At 45.8% G+C, this 12881-nt stretch overlaps 1 protein-coding gene across 4 annotated transcripts in view; it reads left to right on the top strand.

Annotated features, from left to right (window-relative positions):
• The window catches only part of RBFOX2 (RNA binding protein, fox-1 homolog (C. elegans) 2), a 112535-nt gene extending 104938 nt beyond the window's left edge, over positions 1-7597 (top strand). For all 4 annotated transcript variants that reach the window (XM_011961137.1, XM_011961140.1, XM_011961138.1 and 1 more), the window contains 2 exons: positions 345-417; positions 2074-7597. In XM_011961137.1, the coding sequence (XP_011816527.1) occupies positions 345-417; positions 2074-2118 (118 nt within the window). In that variant the 3' untranslated portion in view covers positions 2119-7597. The remainder of the gene's footprint in view (positions 1-344; positions 418-2073) is intronic.
• Positions 7598-12881: the final 5284 nt, after the last annotated feature.

Raw genomic sequence — 12881 nt, forward strand, 5'->3', positions numbered from 1 at the left:
TCTGCAGACCTCTTGATGGCCTTTGTCATGCCTAAAGCACAAGGCACCAACTCTGTCCTCCGCTCCCTCTTTCTTGTTCTCATCTCTTCTTCGGCTTTGACTCCAGTCCCTCTCTTCCTCATCTCCAACTCCTTTCTTTTCCATTTTTTAGAAATACTTCAGATTTTTTCAGTTATTGCATTTGGGAGTAGAAATAGGAAGGTTTTTTCCTACTCCTTGTAATTCCAGTTTCCTTATGATAATCCAAGACCAAATGACTCACAAGTCTTTAGCACAGTAATCCCTTTAATTTTTTTAGATCACACACTTTTCTTTATCTGTCTGATTGTGTTTCTTCTTTCCAGTTATGGCAGGGTGTACACAGCCGACCCCTACCATGCCCTTGCCCCTGCCGCTAGCTATGGAGTTGGCGCTGTGGTAAGTATATAATATACCATTGTTTTATAAAACCATTTCACCCCTTCTTTTACCCATAGACTACAGAAGATCTAGGGAGGTAGTAAACTTAGCCTTTCATCCACCATCAAGGTATTAAAGCCACACAGATCTATTCATGGCACCCTCTTTATTTGTATGTTATTGTAGTGTGAGCCACATGGCCTAGTTAAGGGCAGCAGAAAGGAGTGACCACTGATAGTGTGCCTCGAGCAGTGGCATCATTTGTGAGAGTAATAGGGGAACTGGCGAATGTTTTCTATTGGTTCAAATGTTGAGTGCATACCTGTGGCATAGTTTCATTGATCAGTGTTGGGAAAGGTGCACGGAGCATAAGGCTGTAGTATTCACAGTAAGCTTTTCAAAAACTTAAGTTTCAAATACAAATCTAAAGGATGCCTCTGCTCTTCCTGAGCTTTCTGGTAGATAGTACTAGAAATTCCCAAGTGAATGCTTTATAGGATATTTCATTGATTATTGATAACAACTGTGGCAAAATATAGTGTTTTTGATAGAAGTATCGAAGAAGTCCATAGAACTAGCATAATTTCTTCTGACCAACCACCTCCCTGCAGCATTATTGTGTTGGCTTTGGTGCCTCCAGTTTCAGTGATTAGGACTCACAGGCTGCAACAAAGGTAGGCCATTCCACAATGACACCTCTGCCAGCCGTGCTCTGTAATTCAAAATGCAACTGGGCAACTACCTCTGAACATGGCAGAGTTGTTTGAAAAGGAGACAGAATGAAGTGTAAAATAAAATGTAAGACCTAAAGGAATATGAGGAAGTTACTTCTCACACCAAATTCCTACTGATGAAGATTTGTGGAAGGAAGTAATAGGGGGCCCTGAGGGAATATATGTTTATAAGTGAAGTAGACCATTACAATATAAAGGCAGTGGTGGAAGTTCCTGAGGTTTTATTTTGTCCTAAAATGATATAAGTCCTATGCTAAAAGAATGACCTGAGAAAGATACATTCCTGGGAAACTTGTAATTGAAAGAGATAAGCCATTAGAGAAAGTCATTTGATAAAGGAATAAGCCTAGTTAAAACCCCAGCTAGATATATAAATGTGAGTATGTCAAGAAACAGCCTAGTTGGTGTGCTTTGTAGATGATAGAGGAGCTAGACTTTATTCAAGACTGACTCAGGTTTAGATGCAGCACCATCTCAAACATGGGCTGTGACTGCACATCGCAGGGATCGTGCCGGAAGTAACGTGCACTGCAGATGGGTCATACGTGAGAAGGGGAAACTGGGGATCTGTTTTCCACCAGGATTATAGGCTGTACCAAAGTAAACAAAAACCTGTGCTTTTAAAAATCACACTCTTGGCAGAACTAGTTTTCAACTGTATATTGTTTCCCTTCTGTGCTAATTCATGCAAATGATGAAATAAAATGTCGTCATACTCTCTGAGAATATCAGGTCAGCAATAAATGTGTTGGGCTCTGGTTTGAGCACCTTAGAAGCAGAAGTTGGTTTCCTGGCTTTACTGCACAAGGCAATGCTTGATTAGTTGCTTTGAGGCTTTGAAGGAGGCTGTGTTTCCAAATCCCTCTCTGGACATTTTTCTTCACTGTTAATGCTTCTCTCATCAACCTTTTAATTATTTTTATCTCTTTAATTACTGCAGGCGAGTTTATACCGAGGTGGCTACAGCCGATTTGCCCCCTACTGAAGTGACGTGAGACCCCTGCAAATGGGACAGCCCCCCAGTTCATGAGGCCTGGCTATTGCAATATTTACTAGTAGAGGAACTCTATAGCAAGATGAAGAGGAAAAACAAACAAACAAACAAAAAAAACACAAAAAAAGAAAGAATACTTTTTTATACCTCACTATGTTCTTTGAATATGTATTTTTCCTTTAAATTTCTGCCTTTAATTCTTTTGTTCCAAAGATTGTGCATTTTTTTCTTTTTTTTTTTTAAACTGTGGTAAAAAAAAAAAAAAATAATGCATTTCCATGTCTGTATGTCCGTGCTTAGCTTATTCTGTCAATCATGGAAGAGGCAGTCAAGGAGGAAGGAGAGACATTAGGAGCTGATAAATGCATCTGATCAGAAATCAGCAGACAGAATTACCAAAGTGTACCTGGTGCTGAATGGCTGGGGGACGAGCAGAAGTGGAAGAGATCTTTCCGCAACAGGATATTCTTCTAGTCTTCTGAGTTTCTGGTCTTTTGACAGGCAATTCTGGTTAGCTGTGGCTGGAATCCACATGCTGATAGATAGAATTTGTGCTTATAAAGCAGGAGAATTAAAAAGACGCTTTCCTCTCCTCTTCCCTCCTGTCTTCTCCATTCTTTTTACAATCATCTTACACGCACAGCCTGAGACAGTTGGCATCGTTTTTGGAATTATAGTATTGGTATTTCCAAACGTGCTCTCAGACTGTGGATAATAAACACCTCCTTAGGAAACCGATCTCAGAATGAACTCTGGAGTATGAAAAAGATCATTTCTTTTTGTTCCTGTAATTTAGCATTCTTTCTGGGCTTCTTCTCCTTTAATTGAACCACAGCTTAGCTCATGTATTCTTTTATTAACATCCTGCTCTCATGTCCATAAGATTCAGGAATTTAGGACCCAGGGACAGAAAGATGAATAAGCCAGTGACCAGATTTCCCCCAGATATCTGGGCACCACTTGAGGATTAGAAGTACAAAGTGTTCACAGCCATTAAAGAGGGTGAGGAAGAGAAAAGGAATATTAGAAGATCTGGTATTTCTTACTTTTTTCTTGCCTTAGAAAGTACAAAGTTTAAAAAACAGAATAATCTGCTGGGGAAAGATAGAGTACCAGGTCCTAGGTCAGCAGTCCCTGGAAGTTTTGGTGATGAGGACATGGAAGGGCAGGCAGAGGCACTTTGTACTTGCTCCAAAGCCATAGGAATTTTCATCTTCCAGAGCCTTTATGAGTCACTTCTCTATCCACAGTCTTGAGCCCTGTGGCTGTCCTGCCAAGCTTCTCACTGTCCTCCAAAAACAGCCAGCTGAGCACCCGGACCACTTTGTATACATTAACACTACAGGACATAAAATGCGGAGGCCCTGAGATTGCTGCCCTCCCATATTGGAAGGAGGGTCTGAAATGGCAAGGGTCTTCTATATCGCCAGAAAGAGGCATGCAGTGAGTCACTGCCGTTGCCATCTGGCTGTAATTTTCTGTGTTATCAAGGTAGGAGAGAGTGTTTCTCTTCTAGCTGTTAGATAGAACTGATAAAAGCAAGTGTCCTACAGCATTTCCCAAATGAAGGCATTAGGAAATAGAAAAGCACGGTCTTTTTGGCTCCCTGGTCTATTCACATTGGTACTAGGGTGACCTTTCACCCAAGGGACAGCTGCTAAAGGGAGTAATTCAGAGACATGGAGCTTCTGGTTTGTTATGGGTTTGTTTTGGGTTTGTTTTTTAACTCCTGCCTCCACACATGTTCTTGACTGATAACTGACTCATGTCCCTGAATTAAAATGACTGACCTACGACAGCATCAAGCATTCTTTGTAAGCAGAGTGATGTGTCTGAGAGGGCATTGGCCTGTCGCGTAGAATACATATCCTCTCCCCCTTCAGAATCCTGTCTCGCCTCATAACTGGGAGAGAGGCTGTGCCTGAAACTAGGGGCGATGTCAAGGAAGCTAGAGGCCTCGATGCAATTATTACTCATCCTGGGGAGGAGGACGGAGACTAAGGGGACACCAACGGCCCAGTCCATTGGCCATTTTTAAGGATCCCCCCACCCCAAGCCAAAGTTTGGTTGGTTGCTGTTAAGACAATTTTTGTTGTATGTATATAAATATTTTAGTTAGAGGAGCGGGGAATGGGATGCGGGCTTTCACAGTTCTAGGGACTGGGGGCAGGGAGGATTTTGCTTTTGCTTTTGCTTTGAGGGAGAACTTTAGCTGACTGAAAAAACAAAAGTTTGAGGTCATGATCACAAAGGGGCCATTCCCAAAAGATGGCAAGCCATGTACTCAGTGGAGACTAGGCCAAATTCTAAATGGTTGTATCCCTAGCAGGGGAGAATAGGAGAATGAGTTTAAGTGTTTTTCTCTTCTTTTTTCCTAGAAAGAGGTAAGGATAATAGGAAAGGTAGAGAAGGCAGCTCCCACAGACCTTTTAAGAGAGGCAGAATCTTGAGCTTGAGGCACCTTGAGTGCATCTCAGTTCAGCTGGTTCTGGCTGAGGCCTCCAAAGGCAAGCTCTGTGCTTTCCAGTGGTTTCTGCTGCATTTCCGGGGATGGTGTTTAACACCACTTCCTCCAGCTCCCTTTGCTAAGAAAGAATAGACGGAGTTCTGCTTTTTATGAAAGGGTCTTTGGTTTTCAGTGTCAACACTGAGAATTGGGCTCTTACAAGCATCTAGATTTCACAGTATCAACCTCGCCATCACCATTTGAACTTTGAGACTCCGTACAGTCAACTTCACCAGAGGCAGGTTGCTCAAAGCAGCACTGCTTGTCTGTTCCTGACTCTGGTTCTCACTGTATTAAGAAAGAGAGTCAGAGGAGACTGGCATTTCGTGAGTTTGTTAGAGGATGCTGGCTGATAATTCCAGAAAACTCACCGATGCTGAATCACATGCATGATTCTTTTTCAACTTTACTATAGTTCATGACCTGGACTTTCTGTACTCTTGGAAGCTGGGCTCCTTAAAGGAGGCCTCTAGTGAAAACCTTTATCTCCACGTCCTTCTTTTAGCCAGAGAGCTGCCCATAGGCATTTTCCAGAATTCCTGGTGTCTCTTAGTTCAATTTCCATTAACTCAGATCGGCCATTGTGATTCACCATTTGTCAGGCTCTCGGGGTTTCACAAAACCTATCACCATCATCCTCCAACAGCCACAGTCTGAATTGAGCCAACATTTTTTTTTTTCTTTGAGAAAGAAGTGGACTGGGGCACAACTTTTAGTCTGAGGGGAGCTAGTGGAAATCTAGACGATAGAAATCATCGATAGCAGCTTTTCCTCAAATGTGTGACTCCTCAGGGGCTGAACTGCTCTTAGCTTAGAATTATGCTTTCCTAGAGATCTAGCAGAGAAGTGGGTTAATCACTACCATCCCGTAACTAGTGACATAGCTTCCAGACATGAGGGAGACTGGTATCAAACAGGGACGGAAGCAACCCCAAGGATATGCAAGAAGGGCATGATGAGCCCCCTTCCCCCTGGCAGGAGAACGAGGCCAACCAAGGGACAGACTGGAAAGCGCTTAGATGTTTAAGGAGGGAAGGGGAAACTTGGGCGAGCCCTTCCATTTTGCCAAGTTCAGCCAGTTCTCTGCTGCTTGCAACCCTCTAGCACAGTGACATTTGCAGAATTGCAGATTTTTTCCCCCAGATACTAGGAGGAAAGGGACTTTGGGGGGTGGGGAAGGGGTCGTGGTGTTTTAAAAGCATAAGTTACCTGTTTGCACTGTTTTAAGATAGGAAAAAAATAGTGGGCAAGGTGAACATCAGACGTAAATTTGTGTGTTTTTATTTTGTCATGCTCTTGAAAATGTTTGACCATTTGTAGTATACACAGTGAAACTTGATTCTCTGTTGCCTAAAACACTCTATTTTTTTGGAAATGTTACTGTCCAAAAGCCTCTTCCCTCCCTTTCCTGTTCCTGTGTACTTCCTTCATACTTGCTTTACTGATCGGCCAGGCAATAGCCCTCCAAGAGCTAGAGCATGAAACAGGGCCCTTTCCAAGTAGGCTCTGGGTGTCCTAAGCCAGCGTGTGCCCTCTGGTTCGGTGAGCGTAGTGGAGTCCCTGGCACCTTTCTTTGCAAACAAGGCTTACAGACCAGACTGCAGCGAGTTGTCAAATTTCCTCAATCCGATGCACTAGGAGTGAGGAGCCCAGGGACGGAGGGGATTCCTGAAGTGTTGCAGTTGGCTGTGGTAGCTGAGTTCTTTTCCATGTTACCGAAACTGTAGCCAGTTACAGTTTACTCAGGAAAACGGTAGATCAATTCAGCCATGGTAGTGCTGGTCGGCAGGGATTGGTAACGGAGAGAACTGCTTATCAGCCAAAACTCAAGCCTTGCCTTTTAGGAGGCCACCGGCAGAGGGACTTGGTCCTCCTTGGCTGGCACTTGCGTCCATGCCGGCGACCTGAGGACTGCACTCACACTGGCGAGCAGGAAGGGAACGGTGACTCTCTTTTCTCTCCCCACCCCCTGCCCTTTGTTACCAACACCAGTTTCCCAGGGGGTACATGAGTTTTTGAATTTTTAAAACGTGTTTTGGTTTGGTTTTTCCGGGGACTGATAAGTGTTTTAAGCAATGTCCATACCCCATCAAGACTCCCAGCTTAGTCATTTTCTTGTATTTTTCTGTTCACAGTATTTGTGTGTGTGCTTGTTTTGGCAGCTCATTTTGGCTGTATTATATATCGAGTGATGAATTGATCCTCTTTTTTTCCCTAAGGGATATGAATTGTTTTTCTTGTGTTATATTCTGCTTGTGAATAGCTGGAGCAAACCTGGGGCTGACACATGTAAGCTAGGGCTGCAAAGCGAGAAGAGCCGGTGGAGTGTACTTGTCCCTGACAGGCTGACCTGCCTGAGTCTCTGAGCTTTTCAGTCCAAATCTTTGTAAGGCTCAAAATGCCACAGAACCTCTCCTCTTCTCCCCACTCCCCATGGCAGCAGGAACCAGACCATCCCTACATGCAACATGCCGTTCCTCCAGCCCCTCCCATTGCCATGGCAAAACAGGTACCTTTGGGGCAGGGGGGCATTACATGGGATGCTTGTGTGACCGACCACCTAGCCTTCTCTCTCCCCTCCCGGCCTCCCCCGGAATCACTTCCTAGGACACCCGAGCTGCTTGCCCAGGGTCCTGTTTCCCTGCCAACTCCAGAGAAGCACCCCAGGGCTTTGTGACAGTCTCCAATTCCCTTCCCTTCTCGTTAAGAATCATATTGTATAGTAGCTTTCAGACCATACAGTATTCATTGGGTTACTCCTATATTATCAAGTAGCTGGAATTGTGAAGGTCGGAGTAGTTAGATCTTTAGCTTTTATTCCTTATTTTTTTGTATTACTCTCCATGTGTATAAATTATTGATCATGTTGCTGGCTTTTATAAACTCTAAGCGAAGGAGGAGCACTGCCTCAGCCTTTGCACATGGTAATGAAGCACTGTTTTTAAATAAAAGAGAGAAACACCATTCTTTGGCCTGTGTGTATTAATCCTCTTTCCCGTTGCCTCTGCCTGAGGCTCCAAAGATACAACTTGGATTTGACTTTTTAAGTGGGGGTCGGGGGTACAAGAAGGAACAGCGCCAGGCATTCTAAGGTGAGACATTCTAAAGGGTGACGATAAGCCAGAAGGTAAACGAGGCCAGCAGCTGGGTCCGTGTCACTGCCCTCAGCTTCCCCAGCTGCTGAACTCCAATCTGTCCAAAAGCTGATTTTGTGCCTCTGCTTCTGAAATCTTTCAGCTTTGCTTCTTCACCGTCCACCCTCCCCTAGACTCAACTGCTGCCTTTACTGCACCACAGACACTGTCCTTATCACTTGACCTTATCAAAGTGTCATTTTCCTGCCTTGCCTCTGCCCCTGCTGCCCCTAGCTCTCCGGCTGCCACCCAGGCTCCCTCATTTTTTGTTCAGCCATAAAAAATATGTCCTGCCTAGCCCTTTCCTTCCTGTTTCTTTTCTTTTTTTCCCCCTTAAGACAGGGTCTCACTGTGTCGCCCAGGCTGGAGTGCAGTGGTGTGATCAAGCCTCACTGTAGCCTCAAACTCCTGGGCTCAAGTGATCCTCCCACCGCAGCCTCCCGAGAAGCTGGAAACTACAGGCGCACACCACCACACCTGGCTATTTTTTGAATTTTTTTGTACAGATGGGGCTTCACTGTGCTGCCCAGGCAGGTCTCGAACTGCTGGCTTCAAGTGATCCTCCCACCTCAGCCTCCCGAAGTGCTGCCATTACAGGCGTGAGCCACCACACCTGGCCTCTTTTCTTTCTTTCTTGTGCTTTTCACCCATCCCTTGCTGCATTTGTTTTATTTCTCAGCCAATAATTCCCAAATCTCTGAAATTCTCCATAATCCATAAATCTGTAACTCCCTTCTCTTAACCATATGGGATCATCATGCTTCCTGTTTCACAGAGAATATGGAGGTTGTCAGACACTATCTCCCGGAATGAGTCTTCACTACCAGATCTACAAACCTACTTGCATCCCACCCAGGGTCTTTCCCCTTCTCTCTCTCATTCTGTTAAGGGCATTCTTCCCATCACTGTGAACCCCGCACTGTGCTCTGCATCCCAGCCTTTCCCGCCTCCTCGGTGCTTTGCTTCAGTTTCCTCCCTTGCCCGGTTTGCCTCTTCCTCTCAATAGTCCCTTTGGCACTTAAGTGTGCTTAAATCTTAAAAAGTTTTTTAAAAAATTGGAAAATCTCAAGTTATTCCTTGAACTTTTTTTCTTGTTTTGGGGGTTTTGTTTTTTGTTTTTTGTTTTTTGTTTTTTGAGACAGGGTCTCACTCTGTTGCCCAGGCTGCAGTGCAGTGGCGCTATCTTGACTCACTGCAACCTCCGCCTCCCAAGTTCAAGCAGTTCTCCTTCGTCAGCCTCCTGAGTAGCTGGGATTATAGGCACGCACCACCAAGCCTGGCTAATTTTTGTATTTTTGGTAGAGACAAGAGTTTCACCATGTTGGCCAGGCTGGCCTCAAACTCTCGACCTCAAGGATTCACCCGCCTCGGCCACCCAAAGTCCTGGAGTTACAGACGTGAGCCACAGCACTTGGCCCTAAGTTGTTTCTTTTGTGGCAAACTTCTGGAATAAGTTTCTACCAGCTGATTCCAATTACTTGATCTTCACCCTGTGGCTGCCTGGCTTCTACCTCCAGTACCTGGAAGCAGCGCTGAGGATGACAGCTAACGGACGCTCCTCTGTCCACTTACTCGACTGCCGAGTGTTCCCAAGGCTTCTTCCCTTGTGTGTTCGACTGTGACGGGCCAAAGTAGGCAAGTACCTCCCCACCACCACCCACTCCAAGCTGGCATCCCCTTGCCTGGCTTCGTCTTAGCTTCTAAACTGGTCTCCTTGCCTCTACCTTTTCTCCGACAGCACTCCATCTCTGAAGTGTGTTCTCTCAACAGCCTGTTCCGTCGGATTGTGACATGTTTTTGTGCAGACTTCCTTTGGCTTCCCATCCCGTAGCCAGTTCCAAATCCTTATTTTGGTCTACAAGGCCCTGTACAATGTGCTCCCCTGGTAGTTTATTTGGTGTCTGTCTTTCTGTACTAAAATGTAAGCACCTGGAGGTCAAAGACTTTGTTCTGTTGGCTGCTGTATCGCCATTGCCTGGTGCGTTGAAAGCATTCAGTACGTATTTGTTGAATTACTGTTTTCCATTTTGGATGTAAGTGATGCAGTTTTCAGCCCTGCCTTCCTCCACATTGCCACGCCTAGTAACAACAGTGGACATGTGTGCGGAGCACCGTTGGTGGCACTTGCCCATTTTCACTCCTTTCATCTTCCCAGCAGCTCTGTGAGGTGGGTGCCCCCTGAGGCACTTCTCTCTGCTCCTGCTCCTGCCTTCCTGCTGGGTTTGACAAGCAGGCAAAGCCTGGATTGCCCCTTCCCCAGGCCCTTTCTGGGGGTTGTGTTTGCAACAAGGCAACTTGTGTCCCCTCAGGACAAAGCAAGCTTGCTTACTACCTGTTATAAAACAGGTGGCTCCTCTAAGCTCAGTGCTCCTCAGCTCAGTGCAAACCTACTACCCGCACCACATCCATCCAGGCCTGTGGGACTCGGGGGCTCATGCTGCCTGCTGCACCATGAGGAATAAAGTCCTTTGCCTCTCACCGAGTCTTGTGTCTTCCACCAATATCCATGAAACTGTAACAGGCGAATGCATCAGCTTCTAAGGAGGGAGAAATCAAAGCCCATACCTGACAGTATTGGTATTCCTCTGTTAAAAGATGAAGCTGGAAGCATAGAGAGATTAAATAACTTTGCCAAAGTCACATAAGTAGGAAGTTGCAGAACCAGGATGCAAACCCAGGCAGTTGCTCCCAAGTCTATGCCTTTAACCTCTGACTGCTAGTGTTTCTAAGTGCTGCTCTTGTAGAAACCCCACAGAAACCCAAGCCAGCACTGCACTCATATCTCTGGCTGCCTCTCTGCCTCTTGTAGGCTCCTCTTCCTCCAGCTCTCTCTTAAATCGTGTTATTCCTCTAGGGCTCAGTTGTAGGCCACGTTCTTCCCATACTCCACTGAAAAGATCACTGTTGAGACCAATTTCTGCCTGTAAGCTAATGACTCTTAAATCCAAACTGGAGTTCATAGAGCTTTTCCTAGAGTCTAGACTAACATCCAGCTGCAGCCCCATAGGCTCCTAAAATTCAATGTGCTTGAAATAAACCCTCTTTCTACTCAAAACCTATGTTCCTGTCTCTAGTCCCTTTGAGCTGATAACAAAATACCATAAACAGTAATTTTTAAATAACAGAAGTTGACCAGGCCCTGTGGCACACGCCCGTAATCCCAGCACTTTGAGAGGCCGAGGCAGGTGGATCTCCTGAGGTCAAGAGTTTGAGATCAGCCTGGCCAACATAGTGAAACCCCGTGTCTACTAAAAATACAAAAATTAGCTGGGCATGGTGGCGCATGCCTGTAATCCCAGCTACTTGGGAGGCTGAGGCAGGAGAATCGCTTGAACCCAGGAGGTAGAGGTTGCAGTGAGCCGAGATTGGGCCATTGCACTCCAGCCTGAGCAACAAGAGTGAAACTCTATCTCAAAAAAAAAAAAGAAAATTACAGAAGTTTATTTCTCACAGTTCCAGATGCTGGGAAGTCCAGGGTCAAGGCTCCAGCAGATTCTATGGCTGGTGCAGGCCCATTTCCTGGTTTAGAGCTCCTTCTCACTATTCTTCAAATGGTGAAAGAGGCTAGCGAGTTCTGTGGGGCCTCTTATAAGGGCACTAATCCCATTCATGAGGGCACCATCCTAATGATGTAATCACCTCCTGAAAGGCCCCATCTCCTAACACCATCACACTGGGGGTTACGATAGCAACATAGGAACTGGATGTGGGGGAGACAATCACACCAAGCAGTTCCCTCGGTCAATAAGTTGGACAACAATTGGCAATCGCCATGTCAAAACCCTAAGGAGGAAAGAGAGAAAATGATGTAAAGAAAAATAGTTTGCTAAAGGTGGGTGTGTTTCTACTTTCATCTTGGGTGGCTGCCGGTCCTCAGTGAGGACCTCTCTCCACTTGCAAACAGTCAGCAAGTCGAGCTGATTCCTTGGTCTCCACCCATAGTCCTCAGGTGTAGTACGTGGCTGTCTGACCTTTTATCAGGCAGTGACCTCTGGACCAACTAGATGGACAGCATCCAAAGATAAGTCATCTTTGTCTAACACGTAGTAGATGTTTTATACATTTGATTTCTTTTTTTTTGGGGGGGGTTCAAACCCCTTCCACTTACATAATTCTTCCTGTTTTGACAGGCTTTAGCAATGATATTTTTCTCTGACTCAAGCTCAGCCCCAGTCTGCAGCCTCCATTCATCACATGAACATTGATTGGTGACGTGCAGCCATATATTGGTGCCATTTGGAAACAAAGCCTGGAGAAACTGGATTTTCTCTTAGGTAATTCTGTACATGTCTCTCCCAGCCACCAGACTGAGCTTCCAGAGGGCAAAGGACCAGATTAATCATGTCCAGCTTCCTAACACCTCACTGAGGCACCTGCTGGAGCTCCCATCATATAAACCATACTGACGGTTCCACCAAGAGACACAGACTCAAATGCACAGCCAGGATACGACAAGCAGAGGCAGAGTGTCTGAGAATGAAACCACACATAATTCTCTGAGACTTTATTTAAAACACAAGGTGAATTTACAAAAAGTTCACGATGAGTCAAAAGGTGGCCCTGGCCTCAGGCTTCCACGTCTGTGCCTCTGTTGAGGACAAGGAGTGCTCAGAGGAGCTGCCTCTCCATGCTCCCAAGTAGCCAGTGGCCCCTGTGATGGCAACCAGTGATGCGGGTTTTTGCTTGATTGTTTGAAAAGAAAACTGAATTTCAAGGAGCCAAGTTTCTGTTTCTCCCTGAGCCATAGCAAGCTGTGTGGCCTCAGTCAAACCTCTGCCCCTCTGCCCCACAACTTCCCCATCTGCAGGATGTCAGGACAAATAAGCTATTCTGGCCGGGCGTGATGGCTCGTGCCTGTAACCACAGCACTTTGGGAGGCTGAGGCGGGTGGATCATCTGAGGTCAGGAGTTTGAGACCAGCCTGGTCAATATGGTGGAACCCCATCTCTACTAAAAATACAAAAATTAGCCAGTCATGATGCCGTGCGCCTGTAACCCCAGCTACTCAGGAGGCTAAGGCAGGAGAATTGCTTGAACCCAGGAGGCGGAGGTTGCATGAGCTGAGATCGTGCCACTGCACTCCAGCCTGGGTGACAGAGTGAGACTCCGTCTCA

This window comes from Colobus angolensis, unplaced genomic scaffold (assembly GCF_000951035.1).
Source record: "Colobus angolensis palliatus isolate OR3802 unplaced genomic scaffold, Cang.pa_1.0 Scaffold539, whole genome shotgun sequence".
NCBI classification, from domain to species: Eukaryota; Metazoa; Chordata; class Mammalia; order Primates; family Cercopithecidae; genus Colobus; species Colobus angolensis.